The sequence below is a fragment of the Myotis brandtii genome, unplaced genomic scaffold (assembly GCF_000412655.1).
Source record: "Myotis brandtii unplaced genomic scaffold, ASM41265v1 scaffold280, whole genome shotgun sequence".
NCBI lineage: Eukaryota > Metazoa > Chordata > Mammalia > Chiroptera > Vespertilionidae > Myotis > Myotis brandtii.
This window is the reverse complement of record NW_005360677.1, coordinates 330,890-357,992: the sequence shown is the minus strand read 5'-3', so window position 1 is coordinate 357,992 and position 27,103 is coordinate 330,890. Positions and strand designations below refer to the sequence as shown.

At 59.4% G+C, this 27,103-nt stretch overlaps 1 protein-coding gene across 2 annotated transcripts in view; it reads right to left on the bottom strand.

Annotated features, from left to right (window-relative positions):
- Positions 1-27,103, bottom strand: part of FLNC (filamin C, gamma) — a 27,840-nt gene continuing 737 nt past the window's right edge. The window contains exons 2-48 of one of the 2 annotated variants that reach the window (XM_005868929.2): positions 23,218-23,466; positions 21,594-21,691; positions 21,293-21,443; positions 21,080-21,198; positions 20,798-20,875; positions 20,480-20,642; positions 20,120-20,320; positions 18,626-18,763; positions 18,084-18,210; positions 17,804-17,940; positions 17,466-17,659; positions 17,259-17,372; positions 16,498-16,641; positions 16,163-16,286; positions 15,851-16,011; positions 15,538-15,628; positions 15,275-15,444; positions 14,552-14,669; positions 14,199-14,461; positions 13,237-13,834; positions 12,402-12,575; positions 12,134-12,296; positions 11,716-11,876; positions 10,774-10,941; positions 10,570-10,693; positions 9,923-10,079; positions 9,660-9,849; positions 9,458-9,481; positions 9,096-9,343; positions 8,569-8,649; positions 8,179-8,278; positions 7,530-7,670; positions 7,137-7,265; positions 6,869-7,042; positions 6,103-6,264; positions 5,806-6,009; positions 5,235-5,387; positions 5,024-5,146; positions 4,638-4,880; positions 4,205-4,474; positions 3,969-4,106; positions 3,566-3,681; positions 2,755-2,887; positions 2,483-2,659; positions 2,079-2,297; positions 1,005-1,214; positions 1-886 (exon numbers count right to left, since the gene is read on the bottom strand). In XM_005868929.2, coding sequence (XP_005868991.1) covers positions 699-886; positions 1,005-1,214; positions 2,079-2,297; positions 2,483-2,659; positions 2,755-2,887; positions 3,566-3,681; positions 3,969-4,106; positions 4,205-4,474; positions 4,638-4,880; positions 5,024-5,146; positions 5,235-5,387; positions 5,806-6,009; positions 6,103-6,264; positions 6,869-7,042; positions 7,137-7,265; positions 7,530-7,670; positions 8,179-8,278; positions 8,569-8,649; positions 9,096-9,343; positions 9,458-9,481; positions 9,660-9,849; positions 9,923-10,079; positions 10,570-10,693; positions 10,774-10,941; positions 11,716-11,876; positions 12,134-12,296; positions 12,402-12,575; positions 13,237-13,834; positions 14,199-14,461; positions 14,552-14,669; positions 15,275-15,444; positions 15,538-15,628; positions 15,851-16,011; positions 16,163-16,286; positions 16,498-16,641; positions 17,259-17,372; positions 17,466-17,659; positions 17,804-17,940; positions 18,084-18,210; positions 18,626-18,763; positions 20,120-20,320; positions 20,480-20,642; positions 20,798-20,875; positions 21,080-21,198; positions 21,293-21,443; positions 21,594-21,691; positions 23,218-23,466 — 7,808 coding nt within the window. In that variant the 3' untranslated portion in view covers positions 1-698. The remainder of the gene's footprint in view (positions 887-1,004; positions 1,215-2,078; positions 2,298-2,482; positions 2,660-2,754; positions 2,888-3,565; positions 3,682-3,968; positions 4,107-4,204; positions 4,475-4,637; positions 4,881-5,023; positions 5,147-5,234; positions 5,388-5,805; positions 6,010-6,102; positions 6,265-6,868; positions 7,043-7,136; positions 7,266-7,529; positions 7,671-8,178; positions 8,279-8,568; positions 8,650-9,095; positions 9,344-9,457; positions 9,482-9,659; positions 9,850-9,922; positions 10,080-10,569; positions 10,694-10,773; positions 10,942-11,715; positions 11,877-12,133; positions 12,297-12,401; positions 12,576-13,236; positions 13,835-14,198; positions 14,462-14,551; positions 14,670-15,274; positions 15,445-15,537; positions 15,629-15,850; positions 16,012-16,162; positions 16,287-16,497; positions 16,642-17,258; positions 17,373-17,465; positions 17,660-17,803; positions 17,941-18,083; positions 18,211-18,625; positions 18,764-20,119; positions 20,321-20,479; positions 20,643-20,797; positions 20,876-21,079; positions 21,199-21,292; positions 21,444-21,593; positions 21,692-23,217; positions 23,467-27,103) is intronic. The other variant, XM_005868930.2, reaches the window with a different exon arrangement.

The window sequence follows — 27,103 nt, the reverse complement described above, 5'->3', positions numbered from 1 at the left end:
GACTCTGCGATAGGCCGCACTTTATTTGGAGTTTTCCACCTAAGCGGCTCCCAGCTGAGCCACATGACATGTGCAAAAGTCCCCCAGAAAGCTGGGCCTCGCAGTGTGTAAAAAAGGCCCCCCATGGGGCAGAGCTGTGCAACCATAAAAAAAGAGAGAGAGAGAGAAATTGTCCCCCAGGAAGCCTGGCTGGGATATACATCGCCCTAAGCCAGGCCATGTGCCAACGCTGCCGCTGGCTCTGGGTCCTTTTTCTCCAACGATTGTGCTTCTTTTCCAAGTCCTTCACACTCTGGGGTTGTAGCCACCAGAGGGGCCAGAAGCACTCCTCAGTGCAAGGAGGCCTGGCCAGCAGTGAGGTTTGAGGGTGCCCTCTCTCACACATGCAGACACCCCCAAACATGTACTCCCCCACTGGCCTCAGACCCACCAGAAAACTCAGGGCTTCTCTGAACCCCCAGTCCGCCCTCATGTCACATTCAAGGGGAGGGATACTGTCCTGAGACAGACAAGGCCTCCAACCCCTGGGGGCTCAGCGGGCTGGAGAGGCAGTGCCATTCATTTCACACCTCAAGGCAGGTGTTTGTGGTGTCTGATTGTGCACATGTGCATCTGGGTGTGACCCATTTGTGTGTGTGTGTGTGAGTGTGTGTCTGGCCAGAGGTGAGGGCTGAGGCTGGGGGAGGCACGTCTGTGATTCAGGGCACATTGACTTTGAAGGGGCTTCCGGGCACACTTTCATCGCCCCATTTGACGATGAGGATGTAGTCCCCTTTCTCCTTGACGGTGTAGGTGACGTTGTATACCCGGTTGCCCATGTGCTTCACGTATACCTCCTCACAGGGGGTCTTGGGCCCATGCACGCCCACCATCATCATGTTGGTGCCTGGAGAGGGAGGCAGGAAGGGTGGGTTCACACCAGGGACCCTTGTCCACAGCAGCCCCGCTCCCCCACTCCTGTCCCGTCGCCCACGCTGGGAGACCCCCATTTCCCCCCAGCATGCCTGCTTTGCTGCAGTCCACGGTGAAGGAGTTCTTCTGGCCCACAAAGGCCTGGGACAGCCCGGGGCCCCGTGTCACCACCTTGCTGGCATCCGAGGAGAACTTGGGGATGGAGCTGTAGCTGGAGCCCCGGCTGGAGGACGACTTGGTCACCGTTTCCACCAGAACCGTGGATGTTTCGTGAAGGCTGTGGCCTCCAGAGAGCCGGGGACCTGAGGGCAGAGCGGGATAGCCGTGAGAGCTCAGAGGCCTGCTCTTCTCCAGGCAGCAGGCCCGCGGCCGGCACTGACCACCCGTGGGACTCAGGGTCATGGGCCACACTCCTTTCCTCAGCTGTAGCACCCTAGGAGCAACAATCCATTACAGGGGAGCTGGGCTATGGTTGCCGTGGCAGGTGTACCCCGAGGTCTGGGCCTCTGGTGGCTCCGTGCCTTGCCCTTCTAGGCTTTGTCTGGGGACTCAAGTCACAGGGTAAGAGTCTTGCTCTAAAAAGGAACACGTAGCTTCCAAAAGGAGAGCTTGCTAAATATTTGCTGAGCTCTATTTATTTTTATTTTTTAATATATGTTTTTATTGATTTCACAGAGAGACAAAAACATCAATGATGAGAGAGAATCACTGATCGGCTGCCTCCTGCACGCCTCCTACTGGGGATCTAGTCTGCAACCCAGACATGTGCCCTGACCAGGAATCGAATCGAACCATGACCTCCTGGTTATAGGTCGGCACACAACCACTGAGCCACGCTAGCTGGGCTCTTAAGTTTTTTGAAGCCAGGAGGGAAGAAAGTTATTGTGTGGGGAGCCACCTAGGGAAGAGATTAAACCAGTGATGGGCAACAATAAAGAGGAAGGATTTGATTTTTAACAATGATTCTATAGGACTCCACATGGAGAATATGGAGAATGGTGTGCTGTGTAAAGCCAGGCCCCTCTTCCTGGTAACCTTATCGTGGTGTTTGGGGCAGACTATGACCCTGATGTGAATGGCCATTGGGGCCATCCAGGGTGGGCTGGGCTGCAGTTTGGGCTGGAGGGACCTCCCCTACCCTACCCTACCCTACCCAGAGCACTCACCTGTGACTTTGGCCTTGAAGGGGCTGCCCACAATGTGCTGGGGACCACCGTATTTGATGGCAATGAGGTAGTTGCCAGGGGCCATGGGAGTGTAAGTGACCACGTGACCCTCAGGACACTCCCGACAGTCCAGCTGCACCTTGGAGGGGCCGTCAATGGTGACAGACAAAGCACCCGAGCCCGCATTCATAGTGTTGACGATGAACTCTGATGAAACACCTGGGGGCCGGGGGTAGCAAGGCTGTAAGCAGGGAGGCCTTGGGGCCCAGAGCTGGGACGGGCCCCACCCCAAGCTCCCCAGAACAGGCCTCATTAGCACTGCCCCTGTGTCAGGGCAGGACAATATGGAACTAGAGGCTGAGCACCCCAATATTCACCCTTCCGCCCCAGCCCCAGGGACTCACCTGTGGTGCCTCCTTCGAGCCCAGGCCCATAGGCTGACACCAAGCCTGGGTCCCCTGCCTGGCTCTGCTCCCCAACACGGATCTTGAAGGGACTGCCAGGGATGTGTGCACCGTTGAACTTGACATCAATGGAGTGGACACCATTCTCGTGGGGGATGAAGCGGATGGTGTGCTTGTCTGTGGGGCAGAGGGTTAGTGGGTGAGCATTTGTTCTTCCCTTCTTCCCAGAAGGTCCTGGCCTGGCAGGAGTGGCAAGGGCAGGGTCAGCTCACCGCTGTCGAGCTCAGAGACGTAGCACTCCTCCACCGCCCCCGAGGGCGTGTGCACCTTGGCATCGATCACGCCCCGAGCACCATTCAGCTGCACCGCAAAGGACGCTGGCTGGTTCACCTTGAGCCCCGTCTCCTGCAGAGACCACAGAGGATGCTCAGACTCCTGGGAGGGCCTGGCGTGCTCCTCCGCAGCCTGGCACTGCTCTCACTATGCCCTGGTCCAGAGGTTCCCACCTCCCATCCCAGCCAGGCCCCTGCTGCTGGCCCAGCTCAGGGAGGCTCTCAACAAGGCTGAGATGGGAGGCAGGGGCATCTGTGTCCTCAGATCCACCTGCTAGGAGCTGGGGCCACCTGGCTGTGCTGGGCACAGTGGAGGATGAGAGGTGATGTGCCCTGTCCTGGCTGACGGGGTAAGACCCAGACCTCTAAAGCGGGCCTGATGGCACAGAAGCCAGTGCTGTGTGGACTGCGAGCACTCAGTAGCTCAGATGATGAAACAGAGTGAGCTGGACTAGCCTGAGGTCCCTCCCCGGAGGAGGTGGGCCAATCGGAAGGTGAAGATGAGCCATGGGGTGGGACATGGAGTCCAGTTCTAGAGGGAGCCATGAGGAGAGGCACAGGGGCTCCTGAAGCGGCAACTAGAAGAGGGCCTGGAACCCCCTGCTGTACAGACTGGGAGAGAGGGAATGCCTGTCTGACTGGCTCATCCAGGCCAGTGCTATGCTGCCCATCTCTCAGGGATGTGGGCCTCCCACACTTGACTCCTGCCCATCTCTCAGGTGGCAGAGGGGCCCTACCCCCGGACACACACCTGGAGGCTGGTGACAGTGAGGCGTCGAGCGTCATCCGACAGGGAGGCCACGGGCACCACAAAGGGGCTGTCTGGGATGTGCTCATCGTTGAACTTGATGGAGACCTCATAGTCACCTGGGGAGGGGAAGCTCATCAGCACAGGCCCCAGAATCGGCAACAGGGGAGGAGCCACCCCAACCTCATCCCAGGACAGGCTTTTGGGTCAGGGCTCAGCTCTGGAGACAGACACGCATTCCCAGGGGTGTGGGGTGGAGGGAGGTGAAGTGCGGGGGGGGCCATGGAGAGCCAGGGGTGCAGGGGAAGAGTCAGTTCTGTAGCTCCAACCATCTGCCTGATCAGTGAGCAGAAGCTCAGTCTGAGAGGTCAGGCAGGCCCAGCCCCCAACCATTGTGGGCACCCACCTGGTTCTTGGACAACATAGGAGACGCCGCAGGAGCCATCTTTGCGGTCCTCAAATGCAATCTCAGCCTTGCTGGGACCTTCCACCGCAATGGACAGGCCCCCGGCGCCTGCTTCTCGGGTCCAGATGCTGAACTCCGCTGGAGATGGAAGCAGGGCAGGAGTGGCCCGTTAGCACCATCACCCATCCTGCTGGCTGCCCTACCCCCGTCTCCCCTCCTGGCCACCTGCCCCTCACCTGGCACGCTGGCCACTCCTCGCTCCAGCCCAGTGCCTCCGGCTCGCACCTTATGGGCACCACCTTCACCCAGTGGCCCCACAGTGAACTGAAAGGGGCTGCCGGGCACGTGCTGGCCGCGGTACTTGACGGTGACTGTGTGGGGCCCCATCTCCTGGGGCACGAAGCGCACGCTGTACGCGCTGTTCTCCCCCTCGACGATCTCTGCGGCTTCTATCTTCCCAGAAGGGCTGGTCACCTGTGCCGTCATGTCCTGAGAGCTGGCCTCACCTGCAGAGGGCGGGGATGGTCAGAGCGACACGGGCTGCTCCTGGCCCTGGATCTGCCCGCCTCCTCAGTAAGACCCCCTCCTCCACTCAGACCAGCCCTGGCTGGCCGGCCACACCCCTCTGGTCCCCAGGGACAAAAGGCCCGGCCTCCCAGGCCTGCTCACCCTCCTGCTGCCTGGTGATGCTGCCAAAGGAGCCCAGGCGCTCCCGGCCCAGGAAGTCCCCGAAGACGGCAGGGAAGGGGTCTCCACCGACTTGGGTGGACTCCTCCACCCGCACCTCACGCTTGGTCTCCCCACCCCGCGTCTTGCTGATTTCCGTGCGCTCTGTGCGGGTGTACGTGTGGCTGCTGCGTGTGAAGGTGCGTGTCAGGCGCTCCTGGGCAGACACCATCTGGAACCAGTTCCCTGTGGGACATCCAGGGGTGTGTGTGAAAATGAGCAAGCCGGACAAAGAGCCCTCGGAGCAGGCTCTAGGCCCAAAGGCCCTCCCCACCACTCTGCCCTGCCCCGCCCTGCCCTGCCCAGGCTCCTCTGGGCTCACACTTCACCTGGGATCTTGAGGTTGAGGTCACAGGTGCTGCCGATGCTGGCGATGGAAGGCGCCTGCCTGCGCCGGGTGATGCTTTCCTTCATGCGACCCTCACCGGTGACCTTCACCGTGAAGGGGCTTCCTGTAGGGGGAGAGATGGTCAGGCAGCTCAGACCGCCTGCCATGGGCCTCCTGGCCTCACACCACCCAGCCGCAACCCAGAGCCTTACCAGGCACATGCTTGTCTGCAAACTTGATGTTGATGATGTAGGTGCCGGGTTCCGTGGGGCAGTAGGTGACTTTGCATGTGCCGTCCTCCATGTCTTCACAGTTGATGTCCACCTTGCTAGGGCCTTCAATACTCAGCCCCAGGCCCCCATAACCTGGTGGGAAATGAGACGTGTCTCCCTCAGTCCCTGCCACGCTCTGCTACTCTGCTATCCCCTCTCCAAACCGCAGGCTCCATCTGGAATGGGCGCCCAAGGTGTGTAGTCACCACTAAGGAAAGATGGTGCAGTGGGGGAGGGGGAGCCAGGCACTGACCCAGAGAGTCTGGAAAATTCCCTAAGAGAGGCCGCTTGGGTTCCAGTAAGCAAGGGGGAGACAGACTCCTGACAGCTGAGCTTTCTCTCAAACATGAGAGAACTGACATGAGGACATTCACTTCCCCCTAATTAAGTCCCAGAACATGAATCCCAACAGCGACCGGGCCAGGAAGTTCAGGGAGGAGGGTGTGGCCAAGGGGGCGCTGGGCAGGAAAGGAGGACAAGTCCTCACTGGAGGGGTCTCTAGGGCAAGCACCTGCATTACGCGTGTCCACGATGAACTCCGCCACCTGGAAGGTGTGTCCCTCGGAGAGGCCCTTGCCCCAGACCCGCACCTTGCTAGCGTCCCCGATCTCAGACGGCCCCACCAGGATCTTGAAGGGGCTGTTGGTGACGTGCTTGCCACTCTTGCGCACGCTCACCACGTGCTCCCCAACCTCCTTGGGGGTGAAGGAGATGCCTGTGGAGAGGTGGGGGTCAGACATGGAGCCCTGGGCCTGGCCCCACTCAGGGCTTCTTCCTCCCGAAGCCCCTTCCATGGCCACACACTCACCAATGTGCCGGTTGGGCAGGCGCTTCAGCAGGCAGGGCTCCTCGTTGCCTGAGGGGGCACGGATGCTGGCAGTCAGCTGGCTCAGGTCACTCTCGGTGATCTTCAGCGACACGTCCGTGGAGGTGCCCACGTTCAGCTGTGACGTCCTCATGGAGTCATCGCCTGGTGGTGGAGTTGGGGTGTCAGGCAGTTGTGACTCCAGGCAGGCCCTGCCTTCGTGGGGCTCAGGAGACCTCCTAGCACATCCCACTGACTCAACAGACTGGGGATTCCTCACATGCGGAGACGCCCAAGGCCTGGATGAGCTCAGTCTTCATTTAGACATTAGCAGACAAAGAGTATGGACAGGGCCTGCACCCCAACAGCCCTGAATGGGTTAAATCCCTAATTTGTGTATTTTTATCCTGAGTCACGTGGTTTCCTACACCGGACCAGACAACACAAACCCTTTACTCTCTATGTGGCTCTGATCAAGTTGCTTACCTCTCTGGGCTTCCTGGTTTCCTCATCTATCAAAAGGGATTATCAATACCCTAACCTCAAAAGAATTACTTCAAAGACTAAATGTGAAGATGTGTTTTAAAGCACGGGAGTGGTTGGCTGTTTCTTACTTGCTATAGAGAATAGAATTCCTTGCATTTGTCCAAAAATGACCCCTTCCACCTTGTAGGGCGCTACCCTCAAGCCCCAGTGACTTGAACATGCTGAGCTTGCATGTCTGTTGTGTGTCTGGTGTGTGTCAGGCGTCTGCCCACACGTCCCCCACCTGTGATCTTGGCTGTGAAGGGGCTCCCTGGGATGTGCTTGTCGTCGAAGCGCACAATGATGCTGTAGTCTCCTGGTGCTGTGGGGAGGTAGGACACGGTGCAGGTGCCGTCCTTGTTGTCCTTGCAGGTGATCTCTGCCTTGGATGGGCCCTCCACGGCCAGGGACAGACCCCCTGTAGGCGAAGGAAGGGCTGAGATCAGAGATCCTGCCCTCACCCCTGCACCTGGCTGGCTCCCACCCAGCCCCCTGCCCGCAGCTCCCCTCACCTTCCCCAGCATCTTTGGTGACAATGGTGAAGGTGGCCGGCTTGTTGACCATGCCGTGGCTTAGGCCAGGCCCATAGGCACTGACATGGCGGCTATTGATGGCATCCACGTAGAACTGCAGGGGGCTCCCTGGGATGGACAGAGAAGGGGCTGGGTTAGTAGCTGGGTTAGTGGCTGCCTGAGCCCACCTCAGGCCCCAGCACCAGCCAGGAGCCTCCCTACTGAGCATCTTTGCCACTAGTGCAAGTCTGCCTCCCAACAGGCTACCAGCCTCCCCAGGGCCTCCCAGGGTATCTGCACACAGTAGGTACTTAATAAATGTTTGTTGAAAGAAGGCATGCAAGAATGACGTTACTGTGTGCTCTCAGTCCAGCCCGGCCCAGCCTGACTCACCGGGGATGTGGTTGCCGTCATACTTGATCCCCATCTGGTGCAGGCCTTTCTCTGTGGGTGCGTATCTCACCGTGATGGTACCGTCCTTGTTGTCGGTGATGTTGGGCCGGGCAGTCTTCCCAGAGGGCATCCGCACCTCCCCTGCCAAGCAGACCCAGTTATGTAGGGGACCTCAGCTTCTCCGACCACCACCCCCTGCTGTCCCTGTTCCTGTGTGGCTGTGCTTCTACCCTAGAGGTTAGGCACCAGCCTGGGGCAGCAGGATGGACCCTGAACTGGGAGGCAGATGCCTTCAGTTTGAGTTTCAGCTCTGCCCAACTTGCTACATGACCTTGGGAGCTCACTCCCCCCCTCTGGGCCCCAGTTTTCATCTCTTAAGACAAGGGTCTGGGTCTGGACCAGGGGTCCTCAAACTACGGCCCGCGGGCCACATGCGGCCCGCCGAAAACATTTATCCGGCCCGCTGGGTGTTTTTGCCGCCGCTGCCTGTTGCTTAGCAGCCAACTAGTTTTTTTTTTAAACTATAGTCCGGCCCTCCAACGGTCTGAGGGACAGTGAACTGGCCCCCTGTTTAAAAAGTTTGAGGACCCCTTCTGGACAAAGGTGTCCACCCCCTGAGCCGTCGTGCCTCCAGACCCCAGGACAGTACCTGTGAGCTCCCCTTTCTGCACGGTGAAGGGGATGACCAGGTTGAAGGGCCTCAGCATGGACTCCATTGGCTCCACGGGCACCACTGGCTCCTCTGTGGCCTATGGCAGGTGAGAGGGAGCAGTCATTGGCTGGGGAGGCCTAGGGAGTTTGGCCTGAGCCATGACTGACGTCAGAGAAAGTGAGGCAAGAACAAGATGGTTAATGGTGAAACCAGAGTGGCAGGAGAGGTGCATCAGCTGCAAGAGAAGAGGTGCCGTGCCCAGCTCAGGGAACCCTCTGCCCAGCCTGAACCCCACCTGCTCCCCAAGTGGCCCCAAACCATGCCCAGCCCTTGCTACTGAGGAATAGAAGGGAGAAATGAAGGCAGAGGAGTGGGAGGCAGCAGTACCCAGCGTGTGGGGTAGGCGCTAGGCTGGTGCAGCTGCAGCACGTCGGAGGGCTCCTCCACATGGGGCATAGGGTCACACGCCTGGGAGGCAAGGGACAGAGAGCTCAGGATGTGGCGGGCCAGCCTACCAGCTTGAGTGACCAGGAGCTGACTCAGAGAATGACCCTGGGACCTGCCATCCTGGGCTGCCCATGGGTCAGGATGGATATGTAGGGTGCTTTACCCTCTGGAGGGCTTCATCATCCTGTAGGGCCACCGTGGGGAGATGGATGGGGACAGTGCGCCCAAGGGTCAGAGAGGAACATGGCAAGTTCCTCCAGAGAGAACTGACCGAAGCCAGAGGGGCCGCAGGGAGGGCTGTGTTCAACTCCCGGGTTGGGGGGCTACAGGGACACCAAAGGCTTGACTCTGGAGCACTCCGGGCTCAGAATCCCTCAGACGTGGGGACAGGTTCTGCGATTCCTTGCTATTGCTCGAGGGCCCAGCCGCCGCCCAGCCCCCGGGCCCTGCTGCAGCAGGGGCCTTACCAGCACGTGGAAGGGGCTGTTGGGGATGTGCTCGCCTCCGAAGCGGATGGTGATGACGTATTTGCCCGGCTCAGGGGCCGTGTAGTAGATATCGAAGGTACCGTCGTGGTTCTCAACCACATCCACGTCGAGCTCCGCCCCATCCGGCGTGGACACCGTGCAGGTCACCTTCCCCTTGCCTGCTGCCTTGGCGTCCACTGTGATGACCGTCTCCTCCCCAATCTGAATGCGGGGACCCAGGCAGGCACCTGCCACACAGAAGAGCCCTGTCAGGGGTCCGTGGGGCATGTGCCCAGCCCCCCTCCATTCCCAGCTGCCCCTACCACCTCAGCCCACGACAGGAGAAGAGACAGAGCACTCACCCAGGCCATGGCCTCCGATGGACACTGGAAAGAGAGAAGAGTGTGAGGCCGTGCAGCACTCAGGAGGGGTGGGTGGGGGCAAGGGTGTGGAAGGGGCGGGTTCTTGGACCAACAGTCCCCAGGGGACTGGGCCAGAGACCTGGAAGAGCTGTGAGGGGTGCTGTATGGGGAGCAGAGGCAGAGGAAGCAGGTGCCTGCCCACCTGTGACGAGGCACTTGCTGGCATCCCCGGTGGGGAGGGCATGGATGCGGAAGGGCGAGTAGGGGATCTCGTCGCCACCGTACTTGATGGTGATGGTGTACCGGCCGCTCATGTCTGGCAGGTAGGACACGGTGTACGTGCCATCTCCGTTGTCTCGGATGTTGGCCTTCTTGGGCTTACCCTCAGGGTCCTGGGGAGAAGCAGAGGTTAAGGCCCGCCTGTGCCGGAGCCTGACCTGGGAGGTGGGCAAGGCGTGCACTCACCAGAATCTGGACAGTGAGCAAGCCCTCCCCAGCGTCCCGGGCATCGATGGTGAACTCCACGGGCAGGCTGGCAGGGATGCCGGAGGCGTTGAGGCCAGGGCCGCTGGCCCTCACCTTGCTGGCATCGTGGGCTGGGAGCACCTTGATCTTGAAGGGGCTTGAGGGGCAGAAGAGATGCATAGTTGGCTGGGGGGCAGGGGGCAGGAGTCCTCCCCACAGACATGAGCAGGAGGGATGACTTCTTGAGGCAGGGGGGACGGGCCCGTTCCCAGGAGCCAGAGTGCATCCTGAGTCTTGTGGGAGGGTCACTGCGGGGGTGCCCTTGACAGAGCCTGAGCACTTCTCCATCCGGGGAAGATGCTGTGGTTTGTTTAAAGGGGAAGGCACACAGGCTGCCCTCTCCTGCCTCCCGCCTTTCCCCGAGGTGCTCATTTAGGGCTGCATGCTGGGAAAGAGCCCAAGGAGAGGCCCCTGAGGCTGTGCTGCCCCCAGGGTGGGGAAGACAGGGAGGGAGCCCTGAGGAAGAGCGGGATGGAGCTGGGACAAGTGGAAGGGACACTCCCAGGGCCAGTGGTGGCCTGCAGGTGTGGCCTTGGCAGGAGCTACCCAGAGCTCAGCGCAGCATGGGAGCCGGAGATTGGTCCTACCTGCGTGGAACCTCCTGGTCAGCATACTTGACGGCTACTGTGTACGGCCCATCGGTGGCAGGGGTGTAGTGGACGGTGTGGGTACCATCTCCATTGTCACGCACCTCCACCGGCTCAGCCACACCTGGGCAAGGGAAGCAGGGTCAGCAGAGCCTCTGGCACCCAGTCCCCACCTCCCTCCACCCTGCCCTAGACATTCCGTACCTGTGGGGCCCAGCACGGCCACCTGCAGGGGGGCTCGGCCAGCTTGGCTGCAGTCCACCGTGAAGGTCTGGGGTACCCGGGCCCTGACACCAGCCCCCAGCCCTGGGCCCGAGCACTTCACCTTCCCAGGGTCTACCACATCCTTCACCGGCACCCGGAATGGGCTTCCTGTAAAAGGAGAAGGCCATCAGCCCTGCCCACCCGCTGGGAGGGCCTCTTACACTGAAGAACCGGCGAGGGGGCGGGGGGAGGGGGGGTTGGATGTTTCCCGGCCTTTGAAACGCCCGGGGAGGCCAGAGCCACGTGTGCCAAAGCTTCGACACTTCGGAACTTGCTAAGACAATGTAAACCAGGATAAATAAACTGGACTGCAGACTGAGGATGGACAAACCTCACTCACTTGGGCCACAGGCTGAAAGAAGACCCTCCTAAATGAGTAAAATGTTGAAAATGGAATGTTTAAAAAGACATTCCGTTTTTTACTGTGAAATCAGATAAGGGGGAAAATGTGTCCAGTTTCAGCAGACCCAAGCTCTGCAGTAACTGAAGCCATGACCCACTCGAGCAGCTCGGCCCACAGGTGAGCAGGGGTTCTTGGCCTCACAGACAGACAGAGGGAGAGGGCACAAGGCTGTCCTCACTAAGCCAGTGAGGGTGGCCCGGACTGTGTCTGAGTGACCGAACCCACGAAGCCTGGTGCTCCAGGCACAGGGCCAGGATGCCAGTGGCGCCTGGGAATGAACTGAAGGGGTGGTTTCACCAACAGCACCCGCCGCCCTGCCTCTGGGTAATGCCCCAGCGCCCGTGCCTGCCCAGCCCGAGTGAGCTGGGCTCCCGGCCATCCTGCTCTAGGGGTGAATCTGCACACGACTTCCTTCCATTTCCCACCCAGGGCGCGGGCATCCCTCTCCCTCCACGAGCATCGCCGCCCTCGCTGCTCACCTGGGATGGGCCGTCCCCCGAAGGTGATGTTGACGTCGTAGTCTCCGGGCGTGAAGGGGATGTACTCCACTGTGCAGCTACCATCCTTGTTGTCCTTGCAGGACATCTTGGCTTCTGAGGGGCCCTCGATGGCTAGGCCTAGGCCACCAGTGCCGGCTCCCCTGCGAGACGACACCCCCATCAGCACCACTGGAACCAGCGAGTGGGGATGGAGGAGCAGGATGGGTGGGGGCGGGGGGCAGGAGAGCAGGCCACGGGGCCCCGCTGACCTGGACGCTGGGGGAGGTTTGTTCCTGGGTCACCCTTGATGGGGGGTTGGGGGTGCTGAGGCACCCACAGAGGACAAAGGGGGCGGACAAGTGGCTGGGGTCAGGGCAGCCACAGCATCAGGGCCACAGTTAGGAAATGAGGAGGATACCTGGTTTCCACAGTGAAGTGATTGGCTTTGTTGACCAAGCCACCCTCCAAGCCTGGTCCAAAAGCCCGGACTCGGGTTGGGTCACAGCCCTCGGTCACGCCCACTCGGAAGGGGCTCTTGGGCACAGCTACCTCATCGTACAGCACCTCCACCAAGTGCACACCTGGAAGCGGCCACACGGAGTGGGTCAGGGTGTGCAGCCCCACACCCCACCGCCCAGAGAACGCTGGGTCAGCTCCCCACCAGCCCGCTCAGCCTGGCCCCTCACCCTCTTCGTAGGCTGTGTACTGCACCCGGTAGGTGCCATCCCCGTTGTCTGTCACATAAGTGTCCGTCTTAGCACCCGAGGGATTGAGCACTCGAGCCGTCACGTGGTTCCCACCCGTAGCTGTTAGGGATCTTGCGTCCACAGTGAACTCAGTGGTCACCTCACGCAGGACACCTGGTCCCAGGAGAGAAGAGCTCAGTGTGAGTTGGGGGCAGCCTTCACAGAGCAGCTAACCCCTACCCCTCCTCAACTCCGAGGCTGCTCCTTCCCAGCCGGCCTCTGTCCCTGTGAGCGCCAGGCCTTGTCTCCCATAGCCCCTGCCTTCACTCCTGTCCCCACACAGTGACATTCTGTTCACATCAGTCAGCCCCCAGGCTGTGGGCCCCTCGAGAACAGATCTCAGTCTTACATCCCTCTGCACCCTGCCCCTCACACCTAGCCCGAGGGTTAGCACCCAGCAGGTGGTAACACATTCACTGAGCTATCTCCTGACTCTGGTCATCTCTGCCCCAAAGCATCCTTTTGTGCCCTCTAGAGGAGGGTGCTTAGCTTTCTCAGATCAGGGTCCCCGTCAGCTGATGAAAGTTGAGGATCCTTCCCCGGATTAAAATGCCCACAGGCAGAGGCAATTTGTCACAAGAGCAGAGGCAAAGCTCCCTGCCCTGCCCTTGCCCTGGGCTCCTTCTCTGGGGTGTCTGAGCCCTAAGGACTCCGGTTGACCCAAAGCCCTCTCTTCAGCCCACATCGGCCCCTACAGCCCTCAGCCCTGCTTCCCCGACTCCCCGGCTCTCTGACTAGTGACTTAACCAGCTCCTGGCTCCTCTGTCTCACTCACCATGCGGCTCCACTCCAGGCCCCGAGACCTTGATTCCACTGGTGTCAACAGCGGGCTGCACGTGGACACGGGTGGGGAATTTGGGGACCGGGTGCCCGCCGTACTTGATGGTGATGGTGTAGGTGCCGGGGAAGGCGGGGCTGTAGGTGATGTGGTAGGTGCCATCGGCATTGTTGTGGATCAGCACCTCGGCCTTGACGCCAGCGTCCGACAGGATCTCGATGGTCAGCTCAGCCTCGCCCGCCTCGGAGCAGTCCACAGTGAAGGTGGCCGCCTCGCCAGCCTTGCCGCGCTCCAGGCCGGGCCCACTGGCCCGCACCTTGCTCGGGTCAAACACCGGCTGGATGGTGGCCTTGAAGGGCGAACCAGGGATGTGGGCTTCGGCAAACAGGATGTTGATGGTATACTCGCCCGGCTCTGTGGGCAGGTAGCTGACAGCACAGGAGCCATCACCATTGTCCTGGCACTCAATCTTGGCTTCGCAAGGGCCCTCCACGGTCAGCCCCAGGCCACCTGTGCCAGCCCCCTTGGTGTCGATGGAGAATGGTGCTGGGGTGCCCACCAGCCCGCCCTTGAGACCAGGGCCATAAGCACAAACCTAGGGAGAGGAGCAAGTATGTGGGTTCCCTACACCTGGCTCTCCCGTGCCTACCATCCACAGCTCCCACCCACCTTCAACTGTAGCAGCCACTACAGACTGAGTCCTTATAAGACTTCCAGGCAAGGAAACAGGCAGAGAGATGAAATCGTTTGTCCCAGTTACTGGATCTGGGACTCAAGCCCAGGTCTGACCCAAGGCCAGGCTCTTAATAATAAGCTCTCTCGAAGGCAGGTCACCTTGACTTGGGTCCTTGCCTGTGCCCACTCCAGGACATAAGCCCCTCCAGCTTCTGCCCCTATGACTCACCTGTCTTCCCTACAAGCTCCCAACTCCCAGTTCCAATCAGCCTTTATCTCCTTACCTTGGAGGGGTCAGGGGGCAAGACACCCTCCACAGCAAAGGGGCTGCCAGGCACCGGGTGACCGTCATAGGTGATGTCCACCTTGTAGGGCCCCTCCTCGGGGGGCATGTAGCGTACAGCCTGGGCTTCCGCTCCACCCCCGGGCTCCAGCTTGCAGGGGATGGGTCGTCGGGAGGGTGAGGTCATCTTTACATCCAGCTGGCCCTGACCGCCAGCCCCTCGTGTGTTCACGGAGAATGCCTGTTCTTGCCCAACAGCCACCTCTGCATAGAGGGCAAGGGTCACCGTGAGCAGAAACTCCAGCCCATCCTCCCAACACCCCTCACTCCCAGGGCATCTCTTGCCCCACTTACTGCTGTTAAGGCCTTGAACCTTGACTTTGCTTAGGTCCAGTGGGGGCGCCACATTCACCACAAAGGGGCTCTTGGGGACAGGGTCCCCTCCATAGGTCACTGTCACTGCCATGTTGCCCTGTTGGGTACAACAGGGGGTCAGAACTGGGTGGCTTAGACATAGCCTGGCAACATGCCCTTGGCAGATGTGGACTCGAGGCGCGGAGATCCATAGCGACAAAGGATGGGAGGCAGGAAAGGGGCCAAGATCCAGAACCGGCCCTATTAGTTTAGAGCAGTGGTTCTCAACCTTCCTAATGCTGCGACCCTTTAATACAGTTACTCATGTTGTGGTGACCCCCAACCATATAATTATTTTCGTTGCTACTTCATAACTGTAATTTTGCTACTGTTATGAATTGTCATGTAATCTGACATGATAATTATTTTCGTTGCTACTTCATAACTGTAATTTTGCTACTGTTATGAATTGTCATGTAAATATCTGACATGCAGGATGTATTTTCATTGTTACAAATTGAACATAATTAAAGCATAGTGATTAATCACAAAAACAATATGTAATTATATATGTTTTCCGATGGTCTTAGGCGACCCCTGTGAAAGGATCATTCGACCCCAAAGGGGTCGAGACCCACAGGTTGAGAACCGCTGGTTTAGAGGAAAGGAACCCAGGTCCTCATCAGCCAGGAGGGGCAGGGCATGGGAGAGGGTGGGGCATACCTGCTGGATGGCCGTGTACTTGACGGTGTAGGAGTAGTCGTGGTTGTCAATGATTTCAAAGTCCCGCACAGCCTCACCCTTGGCAGCCCCCGCGAAGTGCACGTCCAGCTTGGCCTTGCCCGCTCCCTTGGTCAGCACCGTGAAGTGAGTGGGCTTCCCAACTTCCACACCTGGAGAGCCCACCCCAAGACGGTGGTGAGGGCCTGGAGGACACCCAACCCCAACCCCAGCCAGCTGGACCCAGTCCCTGCCCAGGCACCCACCTGTGCGGTTCAGCCCAGGGCCCTCTGCCTTGACCTTGCTGGCATCATGGGACGGATCCACCTTGATGTGGAAGGGGCTGGCAGGGATCTCCTGGATGAAGAAAAGGCTTGGTCAGGGTGGACAACAGCAGCCTCTGAAACAGCCCCCGTGTCTCCTCCGAGGCACACTGCCCATACACAGGTAAAGCTCAATCAGTGGCTGTGGAATTGTCCCCCACCCCCCGTCCCCAACGACAGCATCTCAAGCTGCCCGCTTAGACTTGGGGGCAGGGTACAGGCCGCGGATGACTGCCAAAAACTGAGGGTAGTGTACCTGGTTGGCAAAGAGCACCATGATAGTGTATTGGCCAGCTCCTGGGGGTGTGTACTTGACTGTGAAGGTGTCATTGTCATTCTTGATGATGTCAAAGTCAATGTCAGCCTCTGCGGGGCCCACCACGCCGGGGGCGCACTTGATGCCAATGCTCACGTCGCCTGGGGGAAGGCAGGCACCAGGCCATGAGAGGGGCACTCAACAATCTCCCCCACATTACAGGTCCCATAGGGCTCCAGCCAGAGCACTAGCCTTGTCAGCCCAGACCCTGCCCAGGCCCCACCCCCACTCCCATTCCCAGCCTGGGCGAACCTTGCCCTGCCTCGCTGCAGTCCACAGTGAAGTAGGTGGGCTCATTGGCCTTGAGACCCGTCTTCTCCACGCCAGGGCCATACACCTTCACCCGCTCGGGGTGGCTGCCCTCTCCCACATTTACCTGTAGGGAGGGGTTAGAGCTCAGCACAGTGCCCTTCCTCAAGGCCCATCCCTTTCCCCAGCACCACCCTTCCCAGCCTCTTAGCGTCTTTGAAGGGGACTTGAAGGGGGGGGGGGGCGCAGTGACAAGGGCCCAGGGACAGAAAACATCTTCACAGGGCTCCGCTCCCTCTGGGGCCCCTGGCAGTGGGCAGGGCAGGACGATGACATACCCGGAAGGGGCTCTTGGGCACGTTGACGCCTCCCCAGGAAACGATGATCGTGTGCTTAATGGGCTTGGTGGGCACATAGGAGCAGCGGAAGGTGCCATCGCCATTGGGGATGACCTTGATGTCAATGGGGCAGCCGTCTGCGTCCTGTGGGCATCACCAAGCAAGGTTGAGAGGGCTCAGGCTTCCTCAGAGCACCGCCGCCCTCTGCTGGCTGCAGGCCGTCGGTCCTCCTTGCCCACAGCTAACACACTCACAGGCTCCTTCCCCAGCCCAGTCCTCAGGCCACATGACTTAGCAACACATGCTCTGGAGGCCACAGTGCACCCAGGAGACAGGCTTTTGGCCATCTGTGTGGCCTGGTCTCCCAGCCTACATCTCTGAAATGTGTTGGCAGGGGAGAGCCTGGGCTAAATCAATGTTCCAAAAATCGAATAATGAACCTTTTAAAGAAGAATCATCTTCCTGGACCCAAGAATATGTTTCCTTAACTTCTAGGGGTCAATGCACTTGGGAAACTAATGTCTTGCTCTATTAAATCACCTTTCAATTGCAAATTATTAGTATAAAAATATGTTTTTTATAAAGTGTGTTTTTAAAGATTATCAGTAAGAAAACACAAAATTTTAAATTTTTCATAGTTCTAATGCACCAGTACAAATCAGTCTTATGATGCCTGGAGGCCCCTGCCTCTCACCTGCCCCCAACCTCCCAGGGTCCCTGCCCGGAGCAGTGAGGGGCAGTGAGAATGGGCAATGTCCCACCTGGGCATAGAGTTTCAGGTCGCCCTTGCCGGCGGCGCGGGCATCGATGGTGAACTCTGCGGGCTTGTCCACGATGCAGCCAGTGGGCTCTAGGCCGGGTCCAAAGGCCTTCACCTAAGCAGGGGAGGAGAAGGGGGTTGCGTTGGGGAGTGGAGGGGGGCCCCGATCATCCCATCCCAGGCTGGTGTACAGAAGATGGGACCAAACCTTGTCTGGGAAGCAGTCAGGGGGGGCTGGCTGGATGTGGGCAATGAAGGGCGAGTCTCGGATGTCCTCGTCATCACAGATGACATGCACAGCGTACTCCCCAGGCTCCGTGGGCCAGTACCGCACGTCACAGGAGCCATCTCCCTTGTCATCACATTCGATTTTGGCCTGCGAGGGTCCCTCAATGGAGAAGCCTGGGTGCGAGGTGGGGAGGGTCAGAGGGCACTAGAGGCAGCTTGGACACCCTGTCATCCCCCCAGCAACCCCTCACCAGTTGTCCCCACGTCCATCTCCTTGTCTCATCCCCACACTCCCCAGCGTTCCCCACAGTCACTTACCCAATGTCCCCACCTCCGTGCCAATGGCTTCCACCACAAAGTCAGCTGACTTGCCCACTTGGCCAGTTTCCAAACCGGGACCCCAGGCCCGTACCTTCTGTGTTCCTGCCTCTGGGCTCACCTGTACCTCAAAGGGGCTGGGTGAAGGGGGAGCCGGTGTCAATACTGGGAAGTATCTGGCAGAGCTACCCCTCCTCTGTTCCCTCAGAGCCCCAGGCAGCCGGCTCCCTCCTCCATCTGTGAGGACCCAGACAGGAAGGCAGGGGTGCATGGCGCTTACCTGCGGGGGATGGCATAGCCGCCCCATGTAATGGTCACCACATACTTCCCAGGCACCACAGGGTAGTACTCGCACTCGAACACACCATCTCCAGCCTCCCGCACCTTCACGGGCTCCTCTGTGCCCTCTGAGGTCAGGAGGGAAGCGGGAATCAATGGTGTGTGAGTTCCAGTTCCTCAACCCCCTTGAGGAGCCCTTGGGACCCAGGCCTAGCTTGAGGGCATTGCTACATGGGCAAAGATGCATGTCAGCCAGGAGCCACATGTCATCCCTGTGCATCACAGCCCACAGCAGCATCTACAGAGGAGAGGACCATTCCCAGGGGCAGGCTGGGAAACTGAGGCAGAGAGGAGACCGGGTGCTTGAGGTCTCACAGTGTCTCAGGTCAGGGTCTCTTTGAATCTCTCCGGGGGGGGTGTGGTACTGACTCTCAAGGCTCTCAGGGAGTAAGAGCCACTGGCCACATTCCTCCCTGCCCCCCCAACCCCGCCACCTCCACCCCTGTGGCCCCCACACCTCCAGCCCTGGGCCCCGGCACTCACTTGGCCCCTTGACTGTGACTTTGAGCTCTCCACTGCCAGCGCCCTTGGTGAACACCTTGAAGTCAGCCACCTCTTTCACACGCACGCCCTTGGGCTGCAGACCCCGCCCGGAGGCACGGCAGGCATTGGGGTTACAAGCTAGGGAGAAGGAGTGGGGAGGTTGGGGCGCTGAGGGGTCCTGGACAGAAACTCAGCCCCGCACCGCTACCCCTCACTTTACAGTCCTCCTGACCCTCTCACAAGTCCATTGCCCCATGCAGCCTTCCCCAGTGCTCCCTGGTGTCCCCAACACAATTGGGGCTGCTAGGAGCCACGCTGGGCAAGGAGCAGCCACAGGCCCATTATAAGAAACTGTTCCTGCTGGGCTCGCAGTCAGCGCTGCTTGGGACAAAGGCATGGCAGAGCCTGGGCAGAGAGTGGGGCAAAGAGAGAGAAGGAAAGGCCCTTCACCTACTCCAAGGCCATCCACCTAGAGCCGTGGTCGGCAAACTGCGGCTCGCGAGCCACATGAGGCTCTTTGGCCCCTTGAGTGTGGCTCTTCCTAAGCCTTAGGAGTACCCTAATTAAGTTAATAACAATGTACCTACCTATATAGTTTAAGTTTAAAAAATTTGGCTCTCAAAAGAAATTTCAATCGTTGTACTGTTGATATTTGGCTCTGTTGACTAATGAGTTTGCTGACCACTGGCCTAGAGCCATCAGAGCAGCTTTAGAAACAAAGTCATGCCACAAAACACTCAGCAACACTACGGAACAAGAGATAATGCATTCCATGTAACGTGAAGCCTGCCACAGAACACTGCCATGGCAATGAACCAGGCCTTGCTACTGAACACAGAAGCTAAAGCATGGTGATCTCAGCCCGCCACGGAACACATACAATGGCATGGAACCTGCAACAAGATAGTTCCTATCACAGAAATCATCAGGCAAGTGGCAAAGACACTAGATCTGCCACAGAACACAGGCAATAGCATGGAACCTGGGGCCTGTGCAGAATGCCACCGAAGGGGGGGATTCCATATCACCTGGGCCATGCCACACAGCACAGGCAAAGCCAGTCAGCTAGGGCCAGCCTGGCCCCGCCCCTGCTAGGGTACTAACACAGCGTCACTCTCAGGGCCTGGTAGATGATGGGCACGGAGAGGGTGAGCAGGGGCAAGGGCTCTGAGTGGCAGGAAGAGAACCAAGTGGGGGAGTCACCGCCTGAGGGCCTGGTGTATATTTGCCCCGACCATGTGGCCCTGTTGCTTCCCCCGTAATCTTTCCCTATGGTCTTCCTGGGGATAGGAATTAGAGAGGTGATCAGCGTGCGATCTTGCCAGAGCCCCACCCCTGGCTGCTCCTTCTCCCCTTCTGAAGCCTTCAGCCGGCTCCCACCCACCCCTGGATTTAGCGCTCCATTTCCCATAAATCCTCAGACTGAGAATTTGGTGACAATTCTATGTCCTGGCCTCAGTGAGGTGATTGTGGGGGCAGGTGAAGGGCCTTTACCTTCTGCCACATGGACGGGGAAAGGACTGCGGGTGATGGGGGCACCAGCGAAGGCCACATGCACCATGTGAGGCCCCTCCATCACAGGCCTGTATGTGCAGCGGAACGTGCTGTCGCCCTTGTCCTCCAGGGCCACCTCCACTGTGTCTCGCCGGCCCTGCGGGTCCACGATCACCACAGCAACATCCCCAGTGCCAGCCCCTGCCACGGACAAAGGCTGTCAGCCCCACCCTGAACACACCAGCTGCTCGAGGCCCCCTCACCCGGAGACCATCCACCTCCTGGCTGGCTCCCTGCCCCAGTCCCTCAGCCACACCCACAGTCAGGGGCCCTCCTGACACCCCTGAGGCCGGCCCTTACCCGCAGTGTAGATGTCAAAGTAGGTGGGTTTGTTGGCTACATTGCCCACAGGCTCCAGGCCAGGGCCGCGGGCTGACACCTTATTGGCATCCCCCAAGGCCATGCCCACATTCACCTCAAAGGGGCTGCGTTCAATATTCTGGCCAGCAAAGAGCACGGTCACCTAGGGGTCAGGGGTCAAAGGTTAGCTTCTAGGGGAGAGCAGATCTGAGAGGGGGTGACAGGGGTGGGCTGTGAGCTGAGAGGGGGGTCCACTCAGCCAGAGCCCAGGATAGGAATGGAATGTGGAGCGAGGGGAGGGCGGGGGGAGGGAGATACCTTGTGCAACCCAGCGACCTTGGGCACATAGGAGACAGTGTAGGTGCGGTCCTTGTCATTGTTGGGAACCACCTTGGCCTATGGGGGAGGGAACAGATTGGAAGTCACAGTGGCTGTAGCCCCTCCTGGCCCCACAGTGCCTGGGGGCCCCTACAGTGAAGCTTCCCCTCTCCAGCATGGCGGGTGGCTCTGGCAGCCGCCTCCAGGCCATTCCTGTTGCTGGCCTGTGGACTCTGGTTCCAATGTCACACTAACCCCTTTCTCCCCGTGGCCTCTCCATACCTCCTCAGTGTGGCCCTCGGGATCCTCGATGTAGACCAGCACCTCGCCCAGGCCGGCATCCACCGTCTGCACCGTGAAGTGGGCGGGCTGCAGCACCGTATTGCCCTGGGGCTCGATGCCTGAGGGGGAAAGGCAGAGGCAGGTTACTTAGGGAGAGCCACCCTAGCAGGCACCCAGCTGACCAGGGAGGGCTGCTGGGGGCTCAACACATACCAGGCCCATAGGCGATGGCCTTCTTGGGGTACAGCTGCTTGGAGCGAACGGGGGCGCCGGGTTTGAGCTTGGCCTTGGGGAACTGGGACAGGTAGGTCATGACAGAATGCTCATCCACGTTGGGGTCCACAATCTCCTCAGGGGCAATCACCTGCCACAGGAAGGAACGGATTACAGGGTGCCCTCCTTACCTGGCAACCTGGTTCTCACCCACATCCTGACCAGCTATCCTTGCACACCCAACCTGCACCCTTGGTCCTCCTGTCCCTCTCCTCTCCCCAGACCCAAACTGCGAGTGTACCTGGGGCACCCCGAGCCAGTCGTCCGCCTGCTGCATGGCCTCCCGGGCGTTCTCCACAGGCTGGTTGGGGTCCCAGGCCGCCCAGTCAGGACAGAGGCCTGCAGAGATGGTGGAGAGCGACAATGATGAGGGGGGAGTGGTCAGCCAGAGGCACAACATGTGCTCATCAACACCCTCACGGGCTGTAGATTCACACCCCCTCCCACCAGTCAGGTTCCTGCTGACCCCCCACGTTATGGCCCATCGGCTGGGATGCCCATCGCTGTTTAGAGGCAGGCAGTCTCTCCTAGCACCAACAATGAGGCCTTTCTATCCTGGTTGACGCAGCCTGGCACCAGCCCTGCCAGCCAGCCTCCTGCCTGCCCAGGCTCCAGTGCAGACCCTGAACACCAAACCCCTGTAAGGGCACCTCTCCCAGGCCCCTCCACCTCATTCTGCCTCAGGGGTGGACAGAGGAGGTCAGCCTCTGACCCACATACACCTCTGACCCGGGCCCTAAAAGGTCCCCTCACAGCTGCCCTGAAGTCCTAGGTCTCCGAGCACTTCTCACATCAGCCTTAGGGCATAAAACTCCCTCTCCTTCCTAACTGCTCACTTGGGGAAGTTGAGGCATGGAAGAGCCTGCTGGGAGGGGATGAGTTCTCCTCTATGTTCACCCAGAACCCAGCTTTTCTAACAAAAGGAATGCTAAGGCAGCCCCAGATCACCCTTTGCCATCCTGCCAGTCCTGTGAAGGGGTACAGGGGTTAGGGGGTGCTGATCTAGGCTAGACCTAGAGGAGGGGAGGTGATGCTCACTGGCGGGGAGGGGCCAACTCAGAGGCTGGAATCCGTGCCTGGCCGGAACAGTTGAGCTCACTGCTGGCAGCCGCACCAGCTGTGGGCAATGGTTTCGCAGCTGGGAATGCCTCCCAGGCTGCCGGTGCCCCAGTCTCCCACCTCCTGCTCCCCGGCTGACCCCAAGCTGGGGGAGGATTCCCCCAAGGACCACGGCTTCCTCGGGGAGAAGACCTATCTTCTCAGGAGATGAAGCTCAGAAAGGGAGCTGCACGTGGGTCAGGGCTCCAGCTGTGGTGCCTCAGTCTTCTCATGGGCCTTGGCTGCCCCCACCTGACCAGGCCAGGGCTGGGTCACCTGCCACTGGGCAGGGCCACGCCAGCCTCGGCCCCTTCTCCAAGCTGTCCCAGGATCTCACAAAGACGAGCCTTCTCTGGGATGAACTCCTGGGCTTCTTGCTACAAGTCCCAACACTTTTCCTTTCTCTCAGCTCGGCAGAAATGGTGCCATGTGGCAAGTAGGAAGTCGGGGCTCTAGGCTCTGGATCAGTTCTGCCACAGACAAGCTGTGTGATCCTGGACAAGTCACTTGCCCTCTCTGGACCTCAGTGTCCTTGTCTATAAAATGAGGGGTTTAAATCTTTTCCTGCCACTGCAGAATCTGGCATACCCAGCAGGAAAGGCCTGACTCCAGCGGGTTCTCAGCCAGAGAAGGGGGCAAGCCCCACAGTGGTCCTGATCCCCAGCCCTGAGACATGCATTCTGACCACCCCAGGCCTCAGTACCACCAGCGCGTCCCAGCTCTCCTTCCAGGCTAAAGGATCCATGTGTGTCGTGGGGCCCACTCACCAGGAGCACAGTTGTCCACCAGGGCGCCCAGAGCTTTGCCGTCCTGCCAGTCACGGTTGAAGTTGGTGATGGGCAGCTGGGGCACCTTGTTCTGGATCCAGCCGAGCAAACGCTGTTTGGGTGTCTGCTTTCGGGCATCTTCATCATCCTCATCTTCCCACATGGGCATGGAGATGGAGTAGTGCAGGATCAGCGTCCAGATCAGCCCCAGGATCAGCTTCAGGTTCCCATCCACGATGGCCTTGCTGTCTGCAGAGCGGAGGGGACAAGTTTGGCTCAGGAGGGCTTACCCTCCACTGCCCAGACCCCTCTGCCCCCACTGTGCCCTCCCTCCCCTGCCTCCTACCAAATTCTCACCCTCCTGCAAGGCTCCGCCCAGAAGGCCACCCCTTTATCCTTTATTGCCCCTCCCCTTTTCCCTTCAAAATGAGGCTGCTGCCCAGTGTGTCCCCACAGCAGGTAATCTCGCTTCTGTCACTTGAGTGGGTCTCATATCAGGCTGCAGACATCCATGCAGTGATCTGGCATCTAAGTCTTTGTAAGGCAGACACTGCTTTGTTTTGTTTCATTTTTTAGACCGTTTTTAGAGGTATGCTTGACATACCACAAATTGCACATATGAGAGAGTACATCTGGATAAGCTTTGACAATATGTATATACCCATAAAGCCATCACTATAATAGACACAGCTCCACGAAGTTTCCTTTGTGACCCCTTTGCATGTACCCCTTTGTGATCCCTCCTCCTGCCCTTCCTTGTTCCCCCTTCCCAGGCAACAACTGGTCTGCCCTTGGTCACTACAGACTCCTTTGCATTTCCTAGAGTATTATACCAATGGAATCGTACAGTATGCACTCTTTTTCTGTCTGGCTTCTTTCACTCTGGACACGGTATTTTGTCTCTCTACACTCAGCGTCTCCGAACATAATAGGGTCTCAATAAATGCTGGATGAATGAATGAATATGGAAAAAACTGAAGTTGGAAAGTAGGATCAATCTGGTTCCAACCAAATCGTCCTCTGACGACCACAAAAGGCTTTTGGAACAAAGTTCTGGGAGGAGGGAAAGGGTACAGTGCATACTCTGTTAAGACTTGAAATCATGTTACCAAATGCTGGGGCCAGTAGGATTTCACAAGAGCCCTGGGGAAAAGTCCCCCATGTGGAAGCAAGTCTGAGAAGTTGACACTGTCCACCCATCCCCTCCTTTGAGGAATAAGATGGATCAGAGCTGGTTCCCCAAGATTTGGGAGGCCTAGTTCCCCTTTAGCAGCCAGAAGAAATATCCAGGAGCAGGGGGGCGGAGGGGGGGGAGGAGTATAGGTCTTCGGAAACCAGCTTCATTGTAAAAGATGATCCCAGCCTGAAATCCATCCGCTTCCCTGAGCACAGCTTCTAGGACGTTGGGAGGCGGTAGGAGACTCAGCCTTGTTTACACTGCTGTTGCCCTGAGAGGTGGGAAGGAGTGGGGCTGGAGGTGCCCCTTATATGTTTTCCTGCTCCTCTCTAGATTTGGGGGGGACAGCTTTAATTAAGAGATCAAGGGCCTGGGGAATCCCAGCATCCCCACCCCACCCCCTCCTGCCCCCAGTGGAAGAATCTCAGCCTCTCTGTCCTTCTGGCAAGGGCTCTGGCCCCCTAGGCTCCCCCACCCTTTCACTGATTCATCCTTCCTTCCCCAGCAGCAACCCAGCCCGCCCCTTCTCCCCCTGGCTCCACTGCAGCACAATGGTCTGGCAGCTTTCAGATTCCATGACACACTCACTCCCGGCCTCCCGGTGCTTCAGTGCACTCCCTTCTCCAACACACAGGCCCATGGCATTTTCACGGTCTTGACACCCAGCGCCCCACAGCCTCTCACTGGCCCGACAGCCTCCAAAGTTGGTGCTTACAGAAGTGCTTCTGGCAGACTGGAGCCAGATCCCTGGGAGGGAGGCCTGGAGGCTGCGCGGGTTGGGGGTGGGGGTATGTTGGGGGAAGATCATTCATATTTGCTGCAGGAAGAGGTTTCTCCCCAGCAACTGGCAGTGGGCCAGACAGCAAGTGGTCCACTGAGCCTTGGGGCAGGAGAGGGGTGGGCACACCCCTACGCTGGGAAAAATGACCCTCCTTTCCCTCTCCTCCTCAGAGGCCAGGCAGAGGAGGGGAGCTCAGCTCAAGCCAGGCTTCCTCCCTTGCACCCCCTGGAGCCGCCACTTCTATGCCTGCCTACGGATACCCCCAAAGGGGTAGGAGGGGCCCCACAGCCAGTCCCTGAAACCACCCCAGGCCCCAAACGGAGGGGGAGGAGAGAGGGCCGGTCGAGGGAGGTGCCGGGACAGCTGCTGTCCCCTCCAGCCCCTCCCTTGGCTGTTGGCTGAGGGAGAAGGAATAGCAACTGGGGAACAGCTGCAGGACAGAGCTGCCTCATAGGTCTCTTTGTTCCGAGGGGCTGAGGGGGGTGGGGGGCAGAGACAGGGGAGGGGGGAGAGCGAGTGGGTGAGATGGGCACACATCTTTCAGTCCTTGCTGAATAGCCCCTCCTGCAGGTGGACTTTTCAGCTCCCACCCCACTCCTAGACAGGGAAGTGGGGGGTCTCTTTGACCCTCTTCCCAGGTGCCCAGAGGCTGGTCAGTCTCAGTCTTGAGACAATGCCCACAGGAGAACCCCAGGACAGCTCCTCACCACCAAGAAAGGGAACAGAGGGAACAGAGGGAGCAGGATGCCGCCCCTGGCCCCTGGCGGGGACCCTCTTTACATTCAGGTTTGGGCAGCCCCTGCCGCCTGTGCCCCCTCCCCTCCACCCGCAGCCTCAGGCCCAGCAGCTGAATTGCTGACAGCTTATCTCATCAGCGCGAGTGAGCCACTTGGCCCGAACCGGGACCGTTCCCTTCCTCTCAGTGGGAACCAAGGCGCTTCCCTCCCGCCCCCAAACCAGTTTTTGCTTCTTCCCCCTCTACTCCAGGCCGGCCCCTTCACCGTGGAGCGGAGGGGCCGAGCCAGGCACCGCCATGGGGGAGGGGAGAGGTGCGCTCCGGAAGGATGAGGCCTGGAGCGGGGCCGGCGGCCTGCAGCGAGGAGGGGAGGGGAGGGGAGGGGAGAGGAGGACTGCAGTTTCCTATAAAGTCGTGGTGAGGCTCCAGGCTCTTCCCTGGAGACCCCACCTGGGACAGCTCGTCTGTCAAATCCCAGCGTGCAGGGGGATGCCAGCCCCAGGCTGACTCCTCCCTGACCCCCCCCCCCCCCCCCTCTCACACACACGGGCCCCTCCCCCACTGTCCTCAGGCTTGTCCTTCTGGAAAGCTCAGAGACATCTGCTGTGTCACGGAGGCAGGGCTATTTCCAGGCCAGGGCGGGTGGGGTAGGGGGCAGTGTTGGGGCAGGAGGAGGTAAGGCCTAGAGAGGGGACTGGACAGGGCAAAGGGCCCCGGATTGACCTCAGCTGCTAATTCAGGAGGCCTATAGATGCCCCGAGGGGAGTGGGGGCAGACAGACACTCAGTGATCGGGAGCGGCCTGCGGGCAGCCTGGCAGGGCAGGCACCTGGCCCCGAGTGAGACTCCGCTCCCGGCCCCGGAGTGGAAGCCCCAGGGACGCGTTCCTGCAGATCCCAGCAGGACTCTGAGGGGCCACCACGGGGGTGCGGGTCTCCCCCAGGCCCGGCAGCAGGAAGAGTGCAGGGCTGCGAGGGGCGGGGCGAGCTCCGGTCACGCAGGATCCAACCTTGGCCTCTGGGCTCCCAAGCTGAGTGTCTCCCCACCCCCACCCAGCGCAGACACACCTTCCAAATCTGGTTACACTCAATGACTTCCTTCTACAGGCCTTGCCCTCCCTCCCCCGGGCAGACCGTTAGCTGCAGCCAATCCCGGCCTAGACGGTGGGCCGGGGCCGGGCGGACCTGCAGCCC